This window comes from Piliocolobus tephrosceles, chromosome 8 (genome assembly GCF_002776525.5).
Source record: "Piliocolobus tephrosceles isolate RC106 chromosome 8, ASM277652v3, whole genome shotgun sequence".
In the NCBI taxonomy this organism is placed as follows: domain Eukaryota; kingdom Metazoa; phylum Chordata; class Mammalia; order Primates; family Cercopithecidae; genus Piliocolobus; species Piliocolobus tephrosceles.
This window is the reverse complement of record NC_045441.1, coordinates 32,122,689-32,146,689: the sequence shown is the minus strand read 5'-3', so window position 1 is coordinate 32,146,689 and position 24,001 is coordinate 32,122,689. Positions and strand designations below refer to the sequence as shown.

The window sequence follows — 24,001 nt, the reverse complement described above, 5'->3', positions numbered from 1 at the left end:
TTGGTTCTGTCAGTGCTTTGTTCCCGAAGTTAGGAAGTACCTTGCCAATAAGGGACTGCCTTTTAAAGTTTTTTTGATATTGGACAGTGCCCTTGGCCACCCAGAACCCCCTGAGTTCAACACCAAGGCATCAAAGTGGTCTACTTGCCCCCCAAAACAACATCTCTAATTCAGTCTTTAGATCAAGAGTCATAGGACCTTTAAGTCTCATTACACAGGGCACTCTATGGAAAGGATGTCAACACTATGGATGACTTCAATAGAGAGAACATTGTGAAATTCTGGAAAAGTTATGCCACTGAAGATGTTATAGAAAAAGCCATGAAAGTCATCAAGCCCCAAACAATAAATTTCTGCTGGAGAAAACTGTGTCCACATGTTGTGCATAACCTCCCAGGATTTATGACAGAGCCAATCAAGGAAATCATGAAAGAGATTGTAGATATAGCAAAAAAAAAAAAAAAAAAAAAAAAAAAAAGTTGGGGGTAAAGGGTTTCAAGATATGGATCTTGGAGAAATTCAAGAGCTGATAGACACCATGCCAGAGGAACTAAAAGAAGATGACTTGATGGGGATGAGTGCTTCTGAACCAGTGCCAGGTGACGAGGAAGAAGATCTAGAAGAAGCAGTGCCAGAAAACAAATCGATGTTAGACAATCTGGCAGAAGGGTTCTGATTGTTTAAGACTGCTTTCGACTTCTTTTATGATAATGAACTTTTCTAGATATGGGCACTGAAACTAAAGCAAAGGATTGGTAGAAGAAGGATTGGTACTATATGGACACATATTTAGAGAAATGAAATACAAAAACGACAGAAATTACAATGTATTTCCACAAAGTTATACCCAGTGTGCCTGCCTCTCCTGCCCCCTCTTCCACCTCTCCCACCCCTGAGACAGTAAGACCAAACCCTCATTTCCTGCTCCTCTTCAGCCTATTCAAAGTGAAGACAACCTTTATGATGATCCACTTCCATTCAATGAATAGAAAATATATTTTCTCTTCCTTATCATGTTCTTAATAACATTCTCTTTTCTCTGGCATTCCTTATTGTAAGAAGACAGTTTATAATACCTATAACCTATAAAATATTTGTTAATTGACCATTTTTGTTATTAATAAGACTTCTAGTCAACAGTAGGCTACAAGTATTTAAGTTTTTGGAGAATCAAATGTTATACATGAATTTTCAACTCTCCAGGAGTTAGCGCCCTAACCCTTGCATTTTGAAGGGTCAACTGTACATTATTCTAGATCTACAACACATCCTTATTTTTATCACTGGGAGCATTTAAGCTTTTTTTCTAAGTTGTTGAGTTCCTACACTTTACACTAGAGGATTGTTCTTTTGTATCTTCAACTTTATTTTTTCCTCTAATTTTATGCATTCAGTTATTTGTAGCTGACTTTGTTTTCTTGAATATATAGTACATGACCATGCAATAAAATTCAAGTGGTATAGAAGGCCATAAAATGAAAAGTACGTTTTTCTCCCACTTAACTTCCCAGCCGTGCATCATCCCTTTCTGGAAACAGTCATCTCTACTTCCCTTCCAGGGAGATTCTATGCATATGCTGGGGAATGTATATATTTCAATTTAAAAAATTTTTAGAGATGAGGTCTTGCTATGTTGCCCAGGCTGGTCTTGAACTCCTGCCTTCAAGAGATCCTCCCACCTCCACCTCCCACAGTGCTGGGATTACAGGTGTGAGTCACTGTGCCTGACCAATATAAACTCTTTTTCCCTGTAGACAGTAGTGTGTTTTACACACTGTTCTTCACTGTCTTTTTTTCTTAAAAATATATATTAGAAATTTTTCATGACAATTTAGACCTGTGTTTCTCTTTCTTAATTGTTGTTAGTGTACCTGCTTATTGCTCATGATTATATGTGAATTGAGGGGCTGAGGTGTCCTCTTGCTTTTTAATAACCCCACATGATTTCACTACTCCACTTAGTAAATGTGTTTTATTTATTTAACCAGTGCTCTACTGCTGGACATTTAGACTGTTACAGATATTTTTCAACTATCAACAAGGCTGTGATGAAGATCCTAATGTATTAATAATTTTAATTAGGTGTTAATGTATCAGTAGGACAAATTTCTAGACATGTATGCTGAGTCAAAGGCATGTGATTTAAAATATGAACCGGTATCACCAAAGAGCCTTTCATAGAGAGTGAATCAAACTTCCACCTACAATGGACAGGAGGGTCTGTTTCTCTACACCATCCCAAAATACTGCTACAGTTCTAACTCTTGACATTCTAATAAGGGAAAATGGTATCTCACTATAGCATTAATTTATTTTAAAAAATTGTAAATGAGATTATCTCCTTGTCTTTCCTTTTCTGGGAACTATCTATTTATATTCTTTGTGACTTTTCTATTAGGTTGTTGACTGATAATTTCATATTGATCTGTGGGATCTCTTCTGATATTGAAAGAAATAGTCTTTATGTTATATATTAAACATTATGTCGCTTTCAGTTTGCCATGCAGAAATTTAAAAATAATATTTGACTATGTAAGATGACTTTTATGACTTTAAGAGTTTGTGCCATATCTGTATCAGCATTCTTTAGTGCAAGATTAAAGATAAAAATGATCTCTTTTTTCCTTTTTTTTAAATTTAAATTTTTACAGACAGGTTTCTGATCCAGCTGGAATTTATTTAGTGTAATGAGTTAGGTTAGGAATCTAACTTAAAACTTTTACAGATGGCTACCCAGTTGTCTTAATATAATTTGTTAAGTAATTGTGTGTATTTTACAAATTTACCCTCTACAATTAGGCATATGTGAAAGATGGGTTAAAAGTAGTCATGCACAGAGAACAGTGTATTTTGCCTGTTCAATGAGTACATGGCAGGAAAGTTAAATGAGTAGCTTTTTATTTTTATTTATTTATTTATTCTTGAGATGGAGTTTTGCTCTTGTCACCCAGGCTGGAGTGCAATGACGTGATCTTGGCTCACTGTAACTGCCACCTCCCAGGTTCAAAAGACTCTCCTGTCTCAGCCTCCCAAGAAGCTGGTATTACAGGTGTCCGCCACCATGCCCAGCTAATTTTTGTATTTTTAATAGAGACGGGGTTTCACCGTGTTGGCCAGGCTGTTCTCGAACTCCTGACCTCAGGTGATCTGCCCACTTCAGCCTCCCAAAGTGCTGGCATTACAGGCGTGAGCCACCATGCCCAGCCGTGAGTAGCATATTCTTGAACATATTTAAATGTGCTCTCCAGAGTTGTAGAAAGAAATATTTTTTTTTCCTCAAGTATGTAACAGCATTCTTCAGAGGCATGTTTTTACAGAGGAAATACAGCAGAATGTTGATGTTTCCAGGACCTATCCAAGATTCTTGACTGGGATGTGGGTGCTTGGTGGCCTGCAGCGTTCATTCATTCTCATGCAGCGACCCAGTGCACTGTCCACATTGATGTGAGGCACCTCTGAAGCATTCTGACTTAACCATCACAACAACTCTGTTACGAATTATGGTATGTCACAGGCTTTAGGTCTAGAAAATGAGGTTCACCAAACCGTGTTTGTTAAATATACTCAGGCTATGGTTATTTTCTGTTAAAACTGTAAGCCATTTGATCAGAAGATTTGATGTTACATAAATGTTAGTAGAAAGCAAATGGGAAACTTTATCTTATTATTTAGTGTTGAGATATATGTATTTTGGAGGAGTAGCTATCTGTATGTGATAGAAAGAATCATTTCTGTAATGGCACAGGTAACAGAAATACCTGATATATGTATGGCGCACTTCACAAAAATGCTTTCTGGTCCATTATCATATCTGATTTTCAAAAAACTCCATAAAGTAGATCCATGTCATAACAAGAAAAAGAAGAAAGAGGACACAGGCAGATTTATTAAAGGAAGTGGTTCCCAAGGAATTGGTTTGAATGAATGAGATCCCATATTTGCTAATTTAAAAACGAAATCCCATTACCGCATGATCTAGCAATCCCATTTCTGTGTATATATCCAAAAAGAATTGATATATACAGCAGGGACTTGAACAGATATTTGTACACTCACGTTCATAGCAGCATGATTCACAATAGCCAAAAGGTGGAAAAAACCCAGGTGTTCATCAACAGACAAATGGATGAATGGATAAACAAAATACAGCATATACGTATATATATTTGTTTTTATATATATATATATAAAACATACACATAATGAAATATTTTTCTGCTTTAAAAAGGAAGGAATATTTTATATATATAAAGGAAGAATACTATGTATATTTGTATATATATGTGTGTATACATATATATCTACACAATGAAATATTATTTAGCCTTAAAAAGGAAGGAAATTCGGACACATGCTACAACACGGATGAGCCTTGAGGACATTATGCTAAGTGAAATAAGCCAGCCACAAAAAGACAAATATTGTATAATTCCACTTATATGAAGTATCTAGAGTAGTCAAATTCATAGAAACAGAAAATAGAATGGTAGTTGCCAGGAGTTGTAGGTAGGAGAAATGGAAAGTTATTGTTTAATGAGTAGAGTTTCTGTTTTGCAAGATGAAAAAGTTCTGCAGATTGGATGCCCAACAATGTGGATATACTGAAGCACTGAAGTCTACACTTAAAAGTGATTAAGATGATAAATTTCATGTTATGTGTATTTTCCATAGTAAAAAACAAAATCCCTTTTCCAAGCTCCATATCACACAAACCTGTCCAAAAACTTCTTCATTAACAGTGAAAGTGAGGTCTAGGATGTCTGTGATGTTGTTGTCCTTCATCCACTGCAAGCTCTGGTGGAATTCCTCATCCAAATATTCCAGGTCACTCAAATCACAGGGCCTGGGTGAATTCAGTGAGAAAGGCAAACAGAATTACTGAACAAATGGCTGCCCAGACCTCACTTCAAAATGTGGTTATATCATTCCTGGCTAAAACATCACAGACTTATCCTAACAATTTGATACTTTTGAATACACTAATGAATCAGATCATTCAGTCATTTTAGTTCATTCAAAAGATTTTCCTTTGAAAAGAAAATGTGAAATTGTTTACAATAACAAACATGAAATAATTATTGACTCATGGACTCTGCATGAAAATTGGAGAAAACTATCATTTTAAAACAACTGTGTTATAAACTGATCAGTTCTACTTAACATTTAATGCAATGTTTGTAATATTAATACAATTTTTGTATAAAATGATTCATCTCCATGATATGACATTTTGATAATAGAATCTTCCCCTACAACAACAACAACAACAAAATCCCTAAATGCCTTTTTATTGGGCTAAAACATGTATATGATATCTAAGCACTCAGAACAGGAAGCCACCATAGCCCTAACAGGAATGGTTAGGGCAAAACAGGGACAAAAGGGTCAGTGGCACCAGAGAGGTCAGTGTCATTGCCCTGCAGACAGGGCTGGGGTGGAAGGATGGTCTGCAAAGCACTTACAGTCTCAGGAGTGCCTTGTAGAAGGGCCTCGTGAAGAAAGCGTCAAGAAGGTACTGATGGATCAGAGCCAGGCCCAGGATGCGACCGCTAAACCTGAACCTGGAACACAGACAAGGCAGAGAAATGGATAAGTGGAAATTTACATTATTAAATATTTTAGTTTGCACTTTTATCTGATGTGTTTCTTTTGAGTATTCATCTCAAGCTGCTTAAGGAATCTTCTCATTGATGACGCAAGGGAGGCGCCTGTTCTCTTCCTCCTTATGCTTTACCATGAACAATGCCTGTGTGCTTGCTAGGTACTAAAGGAAGCCTCCTCTCCCCACCATGTAACAGACTTGAGTCATTTTTTCCAGAACTTTTTTCAGACCTGGGAGAATGAGGACCCAAGAAGAGGAAAGCACTGGGAAGGGGAATTCAGGAATCTTAGATAAAACGCCCACACTGAACTGGAGGAGGACCTGGATCCAGTGACACAAAGGGCTTTCTGGATGTGCGTCCTTACCCATTCAAACATTTTATCTACATTACCTAAGGTTCATGCTGGCAGGTGGAGGGTTTGATATGGCAGTTGTGCTTGCAGACAGTGGGGAAGAGTTACATAGAATCACAACATGGTAAGAGATAAGCTGAATGAGCATCACTCTTTAAAACCGTCAGCCACATAAAAGACAGAACGAGGTCACTGCTAGGAAGAACTGGCCATACAGATCTGGCCACCTCCAGATGTAAGTGCCTTTACTGGTTTAAATCCTTGTCGGAGCATTGACTTCCTGAGCATTTTGCAAGTAACCTGCTTAGCAAAATGCTGAGGCTACCTGGGCTTGATTTCATCGTGGCCTGCTCCTAAACCAGCTTCTTGCCTGCCTGGTCTAGCACCCTATGCTTTCCCCACCATGTGGGCCTTGCCTATCTCTGGCACCTACTTTCATAACTGGAGTCTCCCTGGTGTCCACTCTAAGTAGGTTCTCACCTAATTAGGGATTTAGTTGTGAATTTTCTCCGATCCTCCCTGTCAGAATTTCCAACTAATCTATCTCCAATGCCTTTTATGTGGGTCTTTTTAGACTCACGGGATTTCCTACTCTGTAGCTGCTATAAAGATGGTAGAATGAATAGAGTATCTGATTCCATAGAATACATATATTTATAAAAACACTTCAGATTGGTATGTTTGAAGTAGTTGATTCTTTTTCCATGAAATAACATGCTAGTGTTATTGACTCTGAAGAGACCAGAGGCAAACAAAACTTCAGTGAAAGTGCTATGGGACACTGTGGATAGGGGGCTTCTGGGACAATGGGTCCTTGGGCCTGGGTACCCCACCAGTGCTTCATTCCTGGGTGCCCTTTCCTGACCACCCCAATAACTGACTGGTCCCCAAGACAGTAACCACATCCTGTGTATAAAAACAGTTATCTTCTACCCCAATAGAAGATTGGCTCACCTACTCCAAATAGACTCTAGGGCATTGTAACTCATGCTTCTAACGTGATAGTAGGGTTGTGGCCATCTAGGTAGAGACAACCGAGATGATCCAAACCAGGAAAAGACTAAAGGTCAGCACAGAAGCGATGGGCCGGTGGCTTTCCCACTTAGAGGTGGCCCCTGAGGGTCCAGTAAAGAGAGCTGGGACTCACAGCAGGTAGCAAATATATGCAGATATGGAATAAATGATAACATTAAATGAGATTACTATTTTCAACTTAGTGCTAAAAAATTGAATATCTCAATGAATTAAAAATTTTCTAGCAAAATAAAAATTATTCAAATTTATTCAGGAAGATGTAGAAAACTTAAATAGACCAATAACCATAGTGCCAAGTAGAAAACTTTGAGGAGAAAGGACTATCTCCAAAATTGATACTGGGACTGGATATATATATTTTTAAAGACATGTTCTTTCAAAGACTCAAGGACAGAAAACCGTTCTGCTATTTCAACAGTTTCAGAAATCAGAAAAGTGTGGAAAACTTCTTAATTCATCATTATGAGCTACCATAACCACAAAGTGGAACATGGAAAAGATAAAACAAGAAAGAAAACTAGAGAAATTTCACTTGTACATAAATCCTAAATAAACACAAGAGAATTGAACCTACTAGTTCATTTCCAGAACAATGCAAAATGATTAAGGATGTTTAATTAGACAATTAAGGATATTCAATATTAAGAATTATATTACTAAAATCAAGTATAAGGTCAAAAGACAAAAATCATATGACTCTTTTTTTTTGGTTACAAACTGGACAGTTACTTGAAAATATCCATCATCAATTTCTGGAGAAAAAAAAAAAATCTTTGTAGTAAACCAGCAATAGAAGAATGCTTCCTTAACAAAATAAAGCACATCTATCTCAGCAATATATTTAACAGTAAAAATACCGAAGGATGCTTGTTACTACCACTCTTCACAATATTCTATCAGTTCTAGTCACTGCAGTTAATTATAAATGAAAAATTGAAAACAGATTAGAAGTAACTTTTATCAAATGTCTACTGGGCCAAGGCACGTTATTTACAATATCTCAATGACCCTTGCAACAATTCTATTTTATGGTTTTGGACATCTCCATTTTGCAGATCAAGAAACTGAGGGTCCGTAATTAGCCCCAGGCAAGTGGTTCAGTGAGGAAACTGGCCCACATCTGCCTGACACCAAACCAGGCCTTTTCCTTTGTGCCTATTTTGAGACGTGAGCGATGGAGAGGTTGCTACTCTGGGTTCTGGGGCCAGGCTGCCTGCTGTGTGATCTTGTGCAAGCGTTTAACCTCCCTCTTCTCAGTTTCTTCTTCTGGAAAACTTCACTATTTAAGTGTTACCTATTTTTGCTATTAGTATTTTATGTTGGCTACCAACATCTCTTGTGCTAATTAGACATATTTTGGCTCAGGTAACCTTCAACCAGTTTAAGCCCTCTAAGGCCATGGCGGTGTCTCAAGGAATCCAGGATCAGGAATGCAGTTGGGCCTCAGGAACGCCAGGGACATGAGTGATATTGCCCTCCCTCATCCAGTTTCTCCCTTCGGCTTCTCTAAGCTCATTTCTCCTCTCTCACTGCCAACACCTCCTATGGTTTACATCCCAGAGTTCAAGCACATGAGACACCAAGTTGACTCCCTCTGACCTAGGTCTAAATTTTCAGCATGATTCTGACTGTTCTAACTCAGGTTGGATGCCCACCGGATCAATCATGAGCAACCAGGGAGGAAATCTGAGTCTCGAGTACTTTGCAGCAAGGACCACTTTGCAGCAAGGATCACTCTCTACCAGGGGGTGGGATCACTGTTGTATGTCTCTCAACCAGGGGGTGTGGCAATGGGGTTTCCTAGCACGGGGGACTGCAGCACAGACTGCCAACAGAGAATGTTTATTTGCTTTGAATTGGGTAGACCATAAGGTGGAATTTCCAAAGTCAGAATTACACTGGTTTCAAGGACTGACATGGGCAACAAACAAGTCCTAGTTTATTTTTAAGTAACTGTGCAACAAAGGCTTTACATAACCACAGACGGGATGGCTCTAAGCCAGTCCCATATGTACTGTAAAATATATTCCAGAGCCACGAACTATGATCTGGGACATGTTTGTATAACACAAAACACAGCAACTGTGTACAATTCAAATGTAAAACAATAGCAGATGGAAAAAAAAAATAGCTGATAAATTGCTGTGTGTGCAATTTCATAAATGAGAAAACACCTTCTAGTGATGGTGCACCGCCTTTATTTATCTTCTATATTTATCTTCCCTAAACTAAACAATTGCTTGTGGGGAAGTTGATTACATTTGCTGTTAACACAGGTTACAAAAGAGGAGGAAGTATGAGACAGAAAGAAAATACTTTTCCTTAGTCTCTGGACCTAAGATAGTGTGTCTAGGTATGAAGAAACTATCCCAATAATTTAAGCAAAATAAAGTGCTGAGGTTTCGAGCTAAGTCGCTTGACATAAATAGAGTTCAGAGGATAAACTAAAATAAGACCCTATAGAAGTAGCGGAGCCGCTCCCCTTGCCTGTGGGTGTGAGTCTGTTACTTAAATACCCGGCCCCAGTGCCCCGTTCGAGAGCCTGTGTGTGTGAGCTTGCGGGGCTTTGCTCACTCCTTTTTCTCCGTGGATCTCAGGAGTCTCGAACGATACTGCAGGCCAACCCAGCTCCTGGGGTGTAGCACTGCTCCCCGCTTTTTCTGTGCTGACATTCTGGAGGCCATGCTTGAACGCAGCTTCTGCCGTCTCAGCCTCTGCAACTCAGCACGTTATGACGCGCTGCCTGTGCTGGTGCCGCCTTTGCCCGACCAGGCTGCGGCTCCGCATCTGTGCTTTTTCCTGGCCTGTGCTCAGTTTTACTTTGCCAGGAGGGAGTGGCTCCTCCGTGTTGTCCTGCTTTCTTAGAGGGGCCTCGCGGAGGAGTTGCCTGGGCCCTAAGAGTTTACAGGGACTGCTTTTGAAGCTTGCTCACGTCCTTTAATCCCTAGGGCCACCAGGGCCTGGTGGGTGGAGGGAACAGCTACCACGTTCACCTCTACCCCTCAGGCCGTGTTGGGCACCCCCCGGCTCCCTACGCCATTCTTCTGCTTCTCGTGGGGGTTATTGTATCTTAAGGGCTCCCAGGTTCCCTGCTCAGAATCTGCTTTCTGCCGTTTCCCATGTGTGTCTAAGTTCCAACGATGGGTGCCCTTCAACTCCTCTTCACAAGAGAGACCTCAGCCCCCAGGTACCCAGCAGGTGCACATGCACACGGGGCTGAGGAGAGGAGGCAAGGCGGGTCAGCCCATGCAGCCTCCCAGCAGCGGGTGGTGGGTCCCAGCCTTTTCCCCATTCTAGCCACAGCCGGATGGGTCAGGAATGGAGCCTCCCCTGGGCAGTGAAGGGGCATGAGTCTCTCTCTCTGGCAATGTTTTTGGTGTAATTTGAAACCTCCCAGGAGATTCTGACATGCCATCACCATAAAACATATTCCTGACTTTTAAGAAACACATAAAGCATATTTTTCTACTTATTTATCAATTAGAGATGTGTTTCCATCCATTTAGACCTGAGACCACAGAAAGATTAGCAATAGAGCAAAATACCAAGAACCCACATTTAACAACAACAACAACAACAACAAAATCCTTTCTATTGAGGATCAATGAAGGCCAAGTCTCCTTTGTGTGGAAGGCATGCTCTGTTTTCCTTCAGATGAAGAGCACAGACAGTTCATGGTTACATTCCTCAATCCAAACCACATCCCGGTGGTTTGTGGGAACATTCCTGGACTCTGATATAAATTATTTTCATATCCTTGGTTTTAGTATGTTACAAGTTTTTGTTTTTGGTATCATCAACCCCTTCCCTCCTGCCAAAGAAAAATAACAGAATTGGGTGTTTTTTAATGTAAAGTAAAATACAAGTGATATATAAAATATTTTTAAAAAGTGAATCAACTCTGTCACCCAAGGTGACATTTGTGACTGATTACCAGTTGGTGAGAGCAGGGGCACACATATGTAGATGGGACCTCTGTGCCATCATGTTCCCACCACGGTACAGTACGGACACCCTCGATACATGCAAATAGTGGTTTTCATTATCCTTTAATATACTGCAAAATATTTCTTTTTAGGAATGCTCTATGCTTGGTTCAGCCCTTTCCCCTCTGATGGAAACATATATGTTTTTCATCTTTATCTGTCTGCTCATAGTTCCTGAGGGGAAGCCTGGACCCAGTGTGCCCTGGGACTGTGGAGTAACTTTGGGAATGAGCAGATGTCACTCTTGGTGCGTGCACGTCAGCACCTCCCCAGATGTCTGGGAGATGAACTTGACCTACGCTGAAGAAACAGCCACTCTGACCTTTCAAAAATACGTGGAGGGCTCTTACAGCAGGAGATCTGAAGGGAGCTAATATTATTGGCAAGGATTTCTCATATTTCCATCTGGGTTTTGCACATTTTAGTGAGAGTTCAAAAGGTAATGGAGTTTCACACATTTCCAGCACATCCTCCCAAGTGACTTAAAGGCCTCAAAAAGACTCAGCCCTCCTCTTGAACGCATTACTGTTTGTCGACTTGACTCCTCTTTGGGTCATTTGCCAATAATCCAAGCAAGGCAATGTGCTGTGGAGGATGATATCACAAGGTCTGATGTTAGGCTGCCTTGGTTTGGATCTTCTGACCTGTGTGACTTTGGGACACCTGTTTAATATCAGTTAACTCAACTGCAAAATGGGAATCGTAATGGCACCTACTGTATAGGACAGCTGCTAAGATGCTAAAAGTCCTCTGTACAAGGACTAGTGGTGGTCAGTCCACCTGAGAGTCTAATGAATTCCTATCCATAGACTGGCATGTCTAGTTTCTTACACTCAGAACCCTAGACCTAAAAACCCATTCTGAATTGAAGAGTGAAAATGTGGATTGGGCTGACAGTGGCTAGCCTGAAACTTCCTGCTGCAAACTTCTGCTCTGCTTACAAACAGCATTTATGTATGATGGTGCCTGGCACAGGTAAGGTCTCAATCGAGATTTGTTGAATGGAATTAAATTGAATTATCATCTGGTTTTATCCCAGTGGAGTGCAACTATACAAACCCACAGAAAATGTCTGAAATGTCATATACCATTTGAACTCTGTTTGACTAGGTTAATTGCTCAAATTTCCAATATCTGCAGTAGGTCTCCACCCAGGAAGATGGACAGAAAGAGCAAACTGCAGAGAAGAGTTTAGGGGTTGAGTCAATGTATGGAAAGATGTGGCAAATATTTTACATCAAAGCACTGAAATAGCAGGTCTCCCTCTCCCTTTCTTCTCTCCCTCTTCAGTCTCTCCAGTGAACCATTGTGGGGGAACATGTTTCAGCAGGAATTAGTATGTAGTGAGTTCAGTGTATTTTTCAACAGATTATTTAAATGAAAGCAGTTTTTGTAATGGCAAAAAAATGCAGTTGGGAAGTCTGCAAGAGGAATCTCTTATTTACAGGCCACGATTTTATGGAAGGGGAAGCAGGATAGCTCGCCAAGCCAAGAAAATAAAAGACCTAATAATACTCTGGAAGGACATTTTGGATAGTGAAAGAAAAGACTTTAAAAGGCTTCTAGTTAATCCTTTTATATGAAAGTGATATAAAAATTGAGTGAAACCCTCAGTGCAGCACCCAGGCAATATGCCAAGTCTGAAAAGGCTCTGTAGGGCATTTCTGGCAGTTTTATTTCCTGGCATTAAACTTGGGCTGATAAGGATTGATTCAAGGGGCCTCCTGGTTTTGGTGACCTTCTTAGTCTCTTCTTCTTGACCTGTTGCCCCAACAGATCAGGCTACTTATCTCCCTTTGCTTAATTCTTGGCTTCTGCATCTTTTGATGCATCACAGCCCAGCATGAAAAATACTCCCTGATAAGCTTCAGACTTGGGAGACGCAAAGCTGGGCCTTCCTGCTTGGAGAGGTGATCACATGGTGCACTGGGCACTGTAAAGAGGCTGGGCATTTGGTGATAATGTGCTTGGCTCTTGTGCCTTTGGTGAGGAGATGGGGGCTGAGGCAGATGCAGGAACACCTGGCAGGACACTGAGATCTGCTAAAAACTCTGCACACAGTCGTTAGTCTATAAAGGCCTCTTCTAACCACTATGGCATCTTCTGGAGCACAAATGTCTGTTGAAACGAACACTGTACTGGCAAATTTTAGGGGTTCACACATTTTGTTGGGTTAGTAAATGAGGCCAGAGGGTTCCTATAACTGCATCCATGCCTGGATGCCCCCAGGACACCATTGTAATGTCCTGTTTCCCAAGCCATGATTCTGGGGACTGCATTCACCTATGCATTGCCTACCACCTGCAGGTTGACAACCAGCTGGTTTGAGTCAGCTGAGTTCTAGAAGATTCTGTCTATAGCAGTCATGTTTTCTATCTCTGATACTCCCTGGATCTTTCCCAGACACTGCTTCCCTGGTAATGGACCAGGATCTGCATGGGTTAAGTTCCTTTAAGGAGTCTTTTGCAGTTCTCAAAAGAATAGAGTTGGTTCCTCAGCCTCGGCACTATTGATGTTTGCTTTCTGGTGTATTATAGGATGTTTAACAGCATCTCTGACCTCTATCTACTAGACGCCAGTAGTACCAGCCTCCCAAGCTGTGACAACCCAAACTACCTCCTGACATTGCCAGTGTCCACTGGCGGTGGAGAGTGATGGTGCAAAATCAACCTCTCTTGAGAACCACTGGAATAGAGCATAGGGTGTGGGAAAATACATCTAAACATGTGATGACATACTGTTTTCTAACTTGCCTTTCTTGAAAACTTGAGGAAGGCTGCCTGGGCCCTCCGGGGCAATGCACATCTTACCGCTATGGCTTTGTGCTCCACTCTGCACATCTGATCAGCTTTTTATCATTCTCTCAATCTGTAAGTGTACTTCCTACCCCACCAAATATCATCTTAAACTCCCACCAAGAATTTGGGCTCCAGGTTTCTTTTGGGGAAGTGATGAGCGGGGAGAATAATTCCTTCTGAATGCTTCAGGGAGTGTCAACATTGCTGAGGGGATGATGCAGGATCTGAGTAAAGAAAAAGAGTGAGCTCCTGGAGAATGAGCATCACAAGCTGGGGGACAGCTTAGGGATCTAAGGTGGGAAGGTGTGTGGTTTGTTTGAGCAATGCAAAAAGGCCAGTGGGGGTGGACCCCAGAGTGAGAAGGGGGAAATGGCAGAACATGAGTTTGGAGAGGCACCCAGGGGATAGATCATGCCGGACTTGGCGGGCTATGGGAAGGACTTTAGATTTCATTCTAAGTATGATGGGAATCCACTGGAAGTTTCATGTAGGGCCTTTGGAATGAACTGATGTGTTAAAATGATCACTCTGGATGCTGCATGGAGAGAGGTGAGTCTGGCAAGAGTGAAGGCTGAGGCCTGTCTGGAGGCTTCTGCATCCAGATGGGAGGTGATGGTGGCTTATACTGGGGGTGGTAGTGGAGGCGATGAGGTGAGAGTCTGGATGTATTTTCACGATAGAGCCCAAGGGATTTACTGATGCATTTAAGGGGAGAGATGAGAAAAAGAAAGGCAACGGGAACAGTCCACGGCCTTGGGCCAGAGCAACTGGGTGCCATTTACTGAGATGGGAAACACCAGAACAGAGGGTTTGGAGGAGGAAATGGCGAGTTCTCTTTCAGACATATTACGTCTGTGCTGCCTATTTATATCTGAGTGGAGCTGTGAAGCAGGCCGTTTTACTGAGGAGTCAGTGCTTCCGGGCACAGGGCCGTGCTACAGATGTCACTGTGGGGCCGTCAGGATGCAGATGGCATTTGAAGCCAGGCATCTGGACAAGATCACGGAGGAAGTTTGTGCAGATGGAGAGGCGGACCCAGGGCTGAATGTTAATTGATGCAGCATTTGGGGATCTGGAAGATGAGAGGCAACCATAAAGTACATGAGAAGGAACAGGCGGTGAGGCTGGAGGAACAGGGCTGTGCAGCACATGGTGCAGGAAGGAGGCCGAGGCCAACTGTGTCAAGTGCCTCTAAGATCAGGAAGTAGGCGGTCTGAGAGTCACCAGATGGCTTTGACAACCTTCATGAGGGGTGCAGGGGAGGAAGCTGGCTGGAGAGAATGGGAGAGGCAGTGGAGAAAGCCAGCACAGATAACTCTTTCTAGGAATGCGCTTCTAAAGGGGAGCAGTGCGGTGATCAGTGGAGGAGGGTGTGACGTCAATGGAGGTTTGGGTTTTTGTTTTTTCAATGTAGGGGAAATTGCAGTGTGTTCATACATTTCCAATTTCAACAAACTTATCAAGTGCCTACTATGTGCCAGGTACATAGAAAGATCCTAAGGTACCCATTCATTTTGAGTTTACAAGCTAAGAAGGGAGATAGACACAGCAATGCAGCATCTCATCACCACAGAGCAAGTGGTGGAGAAGAGGAGTACACAAGGTGCTGTGAAAACTCAGGGGAGGAAGCACAGCTTGGCTCTGGGGGCGTTAAATCCGGGCAGGCCACCTGAAGGAGGTGACAAGTGAGGTAAGCCTAAGAATTAGCCTGGAAGAATGAATAGAAATTAGTCTGCTTTAAGAAGGCAGGGAAAGGCTTTCCAAGAAAATAAAATCACATTGGAAAAGAATAAGGAAACATAATGGGATGTGTTTAGAACAGCATGCAATTCATGATTACTAGAGCGTACAAAATGAGGAAGGATAAGACATGAGATAAGGTTGTGGAGAGAGATAGCAGGAGGCCCTGGAAGGTCTTATTTTCCATGCCAACAAGTTCACCCTTTAAATTGTAGATGATGAGAACCCATTGACCGGTTTAAACAGGGGAGTGATGCGTTTGTTTCGGCATTTTTAGAGAAATCACTTTGCACCCATATGAAGGATATAGATTTTAGGAGGGGACAGATTTGGAGGTTATTACAATATGTTAAGGGGATCATGCTGAACACTTTGGAGGCACATCAGCAGGACAGTGAGATGCAGCAGAAGAGGAGGACAGGAAGAAGTGACTTGGTGGGAGAGAGTAATTGTTAACTTGGAGGAGGATCAAAATGGAGATGTCTAGTAGGTATTTTGATAATAAAGTTTGAAGCTTAACAGAAAGGTCAGAGCTGAAAATATAAATTTAGAATTCATATGTTAGTATGGAGAGAAGTTTATAAAGCAGTAAACTTTGATTACATTGCTATATTTTATATAAAATTATATCTGTCCATCCATCCATCCATCCATAAAAGAATATGGAAAAACTTAGGTCAGAAGAATAATGACATTTATTTCTGTATGGAGATATTTTCTTATGTATATTAAATTTTTTCATAATGAGTGTACCTTACTGATATGATAAAACTATGTTTATTTACTTATAAGACGTAATAAAAACTAGGTGACAATGGCATGTCAGAATCTAAGGGGGTAGAGCTTCAAATAGCAGTGTGTATCTACTGCAGTAAAGTGTCCATTAAAGTAAAATGTGTGCCGGGTGTGGTGGCTCATGCCTGTAATCCCATCGCTTTGGAAGGCTGAGGTGGGTGGATCACCTGAGGTCAGGAGTTCGAAACCAGCCTGGCCAATATGGTGAAACTCCATTTCTACTAAAAAAAAAAAAAAAAAAAAAATTAGCCAGGCATGGTGGCACAGGCCTGTAATCCCAGCTACTCGAGAGGCTGAGGTGGGAGAATCGCTTGAACTTGGGAGACAGAGGTTGCAGTGAGCCAAGACTGCACCACTGCACTCCAGCATGGGTGACAGAGCGAAACTCTGTCTCAAATAAATAAATAAATAAATAAAAATTAAAAAAGTAAAAAGTGGTAAGAGTTCACTGGCTCTGTTGATTAGATGGTCTCTGCTGCTCATGGAAAGGGCAGTGCTGGTGACGATTACTGAAATCAGACTTCAGTAGGTGAGGAAGTGAGTGACGGAGAGGAGCAGAGCAGGGGGAGAGCATGAAGTGTAAAGATCCATGAGAAAGGGATGACTGCTGGAGAGGCATGGAGATGGGGACTGGTGGGCCTCCAGCCTGAGTGGGTGGGTCCACCTGGAGTGGAGGAAAGGACTCCAGGGAGGGTGTTAAGGTTGGGTAGCATTTGTATTTGGGGTGAGAAACTGAAGTTGTCATCTCAGTGTTTCCATTTCAGTAGGGTCTGAAGTTACCTCACAGTGGAGGTGATTTTGGTTGGTGGAGGCTTTTGGGACAGTAAAATGGAAGATGCCTCCATAACAGGACTGGTGAGCTTTGCTCTGCCACTTTCTGAGGTCAGAGAGTATAATTTAGAATTGTACCCTTTCTTGGAATTACTTCATTTTCTCCAGGGCTAGAGTTATAGAAAACTACCCTGGCATGGAATGGGGAAGAGTGAGTTACAATACTAATCCACAGTGGCATTTTGTCGTCAGATGGGGTGCAAGCATGGAGCAGGGAGGGAATTGGGTGTGCAGGGAACAAAGGCGCTCAGGAGGCCTGGGATGAAGGAGGCCATGCCAGACTATGAGGAGACAGAGAATCCAAGGTGAGAACAAGCTTGGCAAGGAGCGGTGGTAGGGGGAGGAGGTGGGAATGCCGGCTGTAGAATGATTGACAGTGGGATTTTAGAGTGTTCAGTTTCTGACATGGCACAGTTCTGGGTGATAATGAGGTTGGGAGGGCCACTGTGGGAGCAGGTGGCTGGAGTGGAATGTAGGTCACTGCCACAGGGGTTAGGTAGGTTTGGTCTATTCTCTACACCCACATTTATTCAGGTACTGTTTTGAGGAATGTATAAAGAATCCCCTCCTCAATGCCCCATAAAAATTGTTTCAATATTGCAGATGCAAGGCATTATTTATATTTGGTTTTCATAGCCTCCCTCTGTGTGGAAACGGTTTTACAAATTAGCTGAGAAAACTTGAAGTTTTCTTCATCTGCCATGAAAGAGACTCTGCCAACACAAGATAATGACAGGACATTATCTTCAGATTGCTAATTAGTAAGTGAAATGAATGTCTAGCCCTGGTGCCGCCAAGTCCCCTCCTTTAATATCTGCCCTGCAGGGGGGCAGAGGAGTGAGACCAGAGCTGCTTCCCCTCAACGTGGTAGGCCAAGTGTGTGGTGTGCCTCCCTTTTAGAGAAAGCACTTCTAAAAGTACCTTATGCAGACTCTTAACATACCCTCTGACTATATAGAGATGGCAAATAACATACTTAGTATTGCTCTTCAATTCAACGCAAAACTAGTTGTGGTAAAATTGATCATTTGAAAGTGTGGATATTTTTTGACCCAGCATTCTGGTTAGCTTGTGTTAATACTGAATGTATCAACTGCATTTTCACAGATTATAAGGATGAAGTTAGGTTAATGTGGAAAGGAGTTGAGGAACAAAGATCTAGGAAAATAAACCTTCCCGTAAATGTAGAGAACATTACCCCACCTTTGATTTCCTCCTGTGTCTAGATGTGTCCAGGTATGTTATCTGGCCCTCAAAGATGCTTTCATTGACTTCTAAGGCATGATTTCTCCTTAGCCTCCAAGTATTCTTTACTGGGAGAGTTCAAATATTTTGTTTTGCAGTATCATGGATGCTCATGACTGAGATTATGTCTACAAGTCGCAAAAACAATGTGCATTTAATTATCCAGGCAAGCAGCCTTTCATGGTCAAACGACTGAACAATTCATTGGACAAAATTAATCAAAGTAGTTATTAATGGACCAAAATAGCTCAGCTCTCAGTTTAGCTATTAACGTTAGCTAATAGCTCAGTTTTGAGTTATTTAAGTTTCTAGCTATTTACCATTGTCTGAGCCTCAGTCATTAGTTCTCCAGGTTGACTTTTTTGTGAATTTGCTTTATGAGCTCAGGCAAACAGCTGAAATTTTTTTCACCAGTTTGCCTGTTTACCTTGGGAGAATACTACTGATTTCTTCTCAGAGGCCTTTGAGAGCCGTTGGAAAGATTGGTGAATTTTCTATCAAAATCTTGTGTATTCTTCAGAAACAGACACTCCAAAGGTTCAGAGTGAAATATAATACTGCATTATTAAACTTGGAGGTTTCCATGATGGGAAGTATCTGAATGGGTTGAATATTGGCCCTCACAAGATATGCCCATGTCCTAAACCCTAAACCCTGGTACCTGTGACTGTGATGTTATTTGGAAAAAAGAGTCTTTGAAGATATAATTAAGTAAAATATCTCAAGATAAGATGATCTTGGATTATCCAGGTGGGTCCTAATCCATTGATAAGCGTTCTTATAAGAGATAGAGAGGACACAGGAACCGATGAGAAGGCCATGCAAGACAGAGGCACAGACTAGGGTGATGCAGCCACAAGCCAAGGAGCCCTTGAAACCCCAGAAGCTGAAAGAGGCAAAAAAGGGTCTCCCCTGGAGCCTTTGGAGGGAGTGTGGCCTTGCTGACACCTTGATTTTGGCCTTCTGGCTTCCAGAACTGAGAATGGCCAGTGTGTGGTAATTTGCTACAGCAGCCTTAGGAAAGTGAGGGAGCGCCCACTCACAGCATAGCCCTCTTCCTTGCTTGTTCAGAACACTTTTCACTAAGCATAGGATCTTGTAATTTTTAAGTTGTTCCACTAAAGTAATACATTTAATTTCATTCAAGAAGAGAATTTATCTAGTTTTAGAATGAGACACAGTGTCTAGTTCCAAGCCCAGTATTATATAGAAAATTTGATCATAAAAAGCTGCTTGCCTGGATAACTAAAGTGCTCTGAAACCTGCTATATCCTCATCTATTTTTTTTTTTTATTTTTTTTTTGAGACAGGGTCTCACTCTGTCGCCCAGGCTGAATGCAATGATGCGATCTCGGCTCACTACAGCTTTGACTTCATGGGCTCAAGTGATTCCCTCGCCTTAGTCTCCCAAGTAGCTGGGACCACAGGTGCACACCACCACGCCTAGCTAATTTATTTTTTGTAGAGACAGGTCTTACTGTGTTGCCTAGGCTGGTCTCGAACTCGTGGACACAAGCCATCTTCTTGCCTTGGCCTCCCAAAGTGTTGGGATTACAGGTGTGAGCCACTGCACCTGGCCCTGCTATATCTTTATCTAACTGGATAATCCAGGAAGGTGAGGTTTAGAAGTCTTAATTATTTGAGCTACACAGACCAGAAAATACAGGAATGGCAATGCCACTGTGTTCCAGGCAGAACCCAGAGTGCCTCATTGACCCTTTAAATGTTATTATCTCTCTCTTACCTGTGATGCATTAGTCAATGCACAATATTTCCATATATCTGAGTCAGGTTAAAAAAAAAATCAAGTTGGGCTAAACCAAACAATGTTTAGAATTTCCATTCATTCATTCACTCATTCATTCTTTCCACAAATCATAAGTTATCTATCATCTGCAAGGCACTGTGCTAACTGCTGGAATACTTAGTGAACATAATAGACAAGGCCCTCATGCTCCCGTGGAGTGTACAATCTAGTGACATTATGCTCCAGGAAGATGTTAGAATTATTTAAATATGACCTAAGTCTAAACTGATGTAGCATTCTGTAATTTTCACACGATTGGCAAAATAATAATGGCTCTGACAACATCAAGTTGCCATGCCACACAAGATCTATGTACTGATATAATCAGGATACCAGAAATACCTGAAGCTATTTAAGTAATTGGTTCTGAATTAATTGCATAGATAGAGGGAAAATATGGAATGCATAAGCCAAACAATATACTAAATCAGCATAATATTGAGGTTTATGACTATGTTCTGTGATGCTTTATTGTTTTGAAGATTTATTTACTAATGATATTTTTCTTTAGATAATAGAATTAATTGATATTCTTTAAAATTAGACTATAAAGAGAAAGTCCATAGAAGTCTGGACAGTAGGGACAGCCAGTGTAGCCTCTGTTTGCTATTCATCATCTGAAAGTAGGAAGTCTCCCCTTTCCACCCCTAAAGGTCCCAAGGCTGATCTGTTCTCAGCCTAGGCTGGAGGATCCATCTCCTGAATTACATCACACACTTTCCTAGAGATCTACAGTGATTCCCATTTATCGTTCACAATGATATTCCTGATCATTAGTTGTATATATCTCCACCAACCACTCCCCCTTCTCAGATCCTGAGATTATTGGGCTATCTTGGTTCTGTTCTCAATTTGATTAGGATTGTACTTCTGTCCCTGGTCCACCTCTGCCAATGTCATTTTCAGTACTTTTTCCAGTTGTGTTATTCTTAATTGAGAATAACCCATGCTAGGTGGTTTACATTGGCACCCCCCCCCCATTATTCCAGTTTCTGTTGCTGTCAAACTCTTTACGTTCCACCCCCGCTGAATGTATCCCTCCTTTCATGAAACTGGGCTGAACAGAAAGACGTCTTTATACTTACATATAATTTGCTTTTTAAACCTCTCCCAACAGACAAAAAGACTTTTGAATGCAATATATTGATTCTGTTAATTCTATTTGGCATTTAAACATCCAGGAAATGAACTGATTTCATGGAAAGTACATTTTCAGTAATTTAAATAATAGTTCCAATTTTGTTAATTTTCATACTCAGAGTCAAGCCTAAAAATTTCTCAGCCACGATGCTGACCACATATTCTGACTGATTCTTGGGCTTGATATTGTTACTAGAGTGCTTTACTTTCCTTTGTCCTCGAAGCAAATTTCTAACGTAGGCAGCATTGATGTTCACTTGTGTAATCAAGCCATAATACATTCATAAAAAAGAGTTTTGAATCAACAAATAAAGCCTAATTTTTAAGCTCTATTTTATAACAGGATGCTGAAATAAGATAATGTAAAGAGTCTCCTCAAGTTAATTAACTCTGATTCTTGTGAAAACCTCCTCAGTTTAAATCCTGATATACCAGGGAAATTTGGAGACTTGTAAATAGCATTTCATGCCCCTGTACAGGACACAGGAGCTCCTTCCACCTCCCACTAATGCTTGCTTACATAATTTTGCAGTAACTTCTTTTCCAAATATTACAAGCACACAGGAGAGCAAGAGGTGAAACAATAGCCCCAAACCCGGATCTCCACAGTCTCCAGTAGGAACATGTGCAAAAAAAATTCTTTCAATTTTAGCTCTGCAAGGGCATGTCAAAGCCTCTCCACTCCTCTCTTCCCACCTACAAATAAGGGATAATAATGTTAATATTTGCTTACTTACCTCACAGGAGAATGAAAAGAAAGAGTAATTTAATGTTAATAGGTTCTTTGAAGACGAAAAGTATTTCATAATTGCTAAGTTCTATTACATTTTTTAAAACCCATCTCAAAGATACCCCTCTTTCCTTATCCTCCTAACTTTGTTTAATTAAAAATAATTGTCCTTTCTCAACATCATTATTTAAGTGCATAAGACCTTCATGACATTCCCACACAATGTATGTTGCCATGCTTTACTCAGTGTTACTGCCTTCAGGTTCGGGCCTTTCATATTTTCTAACTTCTTATGTATTAGAAAGTCTAGTGAAAACCTATCGTGTCTGCCTGGGGTAGATTTCATTTCAGAGTGTGAAAATTGTATGAACAGCCAGCTTTTCTTCCTCACACTCTTTGAAAGGCTCTTGATGCTGCTGGCATCTAAGGCAGAATTTCTCAAAGGTGGGGGTGACCCTTCCATTGGTATCTGAGTCCCTGGGGTGTTTGTTAAGATCTAGCCTGAAGATCAGACTCTATGGGGTGGGTTATGGAAATCTGCATTTAAAATAAGTTCTGCAGTTGCTGACTAAAATTTGAGAACCACCCATTCCAAGTCCCTCATCATATTTTTAAGATGAAAAACATAATCTGAAGGTCAAAAGTGAAGTTTTTTGCCTTAGGCATCACTCATTGCATTTTCCTCATGGATACTGGAAGAACGGATGGAGGACAAAGGCTTTTCTAGAAGCTGAGAGTATGAAGGGTTCTACTTGGCCTCCTCTCACACCACCACCTACAGGCACATGCATCCTTGCCTCCTCACACCCCACTAATAAGGGGGGGTCTTTTTATCTAATCCCCCTCATATCACCAGCCTCTCCCTCTCTCTGGTTCTTGCTTTTGTTGCCTCTCTCATTAGTAAGTACATCTGCAATCTACACTTGCCGTTTATTTCCCTCAATCTCAAGGAAAAAGGGGCTGACTCTTTTTCTTTTTTCTTTTTTTTTTGAGATGGCGTTTTCCTCTTGTTGCTCAGGCTGGAGTGTAATGGTGAGATCTCTGCTCACTGCAACCTCTACCTCCCGGGTTCAAGCAATTCTCCTGCCGGGGCTGACTCTTTTTCAAAGTTAATCTCTCCACTTGGGCTATCTATCCCCTTTCCCTGCCTCCTCTGGGCTCTTGTTCCATCCACTTTTTGCTCTCTCTTATAATTCAAGACTTTCTCTCTCTTCTGACATTGTCTCCTCAAAGGCCTTGCATCCTTCTAGCGGCCCCACACAGCCAAGCTCCTAGAAAGAGCAGTTTTCAGGGCTGTTTGATGCTGGTATTTAAAAATATGAGCAAGGCCAGGCATGGTGACTCATGACTGTAATCCCAGCACTTTGGGAGGCCAAGGTAGGTGAATCACCTGAAGTCAGGAGTTCGAGACCAGCCTGGCCAACATGGTGAAACCCCTTCTGTACTAAAAATACAAAAATTAGCCAGGTCTGGTGGCACACACCTATAATCCCAGCTACTCGAGAGGCTGAGGTGGGAGAATTGCTTGAACCTGGGAGGCAGAGGTTGCAGTGAGCCAAGATCTCGCCATTGCACTCTAGCCTGGGAGACAAGAGCGAAACTCCGTCTCAAAACAAACAAACAAACAAACAAACAAACAAACAAACAAGCAGAACTACCTTTGGAAAGTGAACACACAGTACAAAGAGTAAGGGGAAGCGCCAGCAATAACATCTGCACCACGGAGCTGTTTTTGGAATAAATACGGGGGAAGCGGAGTTTTGATTCTTTGCAGCTCCCTCTCCTCCTGGCACAACCAAATTTCCCTGGTTCTGGCTTTTATACCAAGGCCAGCATTGCTGTCATTCCCTGTGCTCTGTGCACATTCTTGTGGGCTGAGTTCAGGGTTTGGCCATTGGCTAGTCTCCTGTCTCCACAGCTAATAGTGGGTTTGGTGTAG

General features: G+C 41.5%; 1 protein-coding gene across 1 annotated transcript in view; it reads right to left on the bottom strand.

Moving 5' to 3' along the window:
• HECW1 (HECT, C2 and WW domain containing E3 ubiquitin protein ligase 1) overlaps nt 1-24,001 on the bottom strand; it is a 254,817-nt gene that overhangs the window by 15,801 nt on the left and 215,015 nt on the right. Inside the window, exons 21-22 of the mRNA XM_026456391.1 lie at nt 5,463-5,561; nt 4,714-4,843 (exon numbers count right to left, since the gene is read on the bottom strand). Of these exons, the coding sequence (XP_026312176.1) occupies nt 4,714-4,843; nt 5,463-5,561 (229 nt within the window). The remainder of the gene's footprint in view (nt 1-4,713; nt 4,844-5,462; nt 5,562-24,001) is intronic.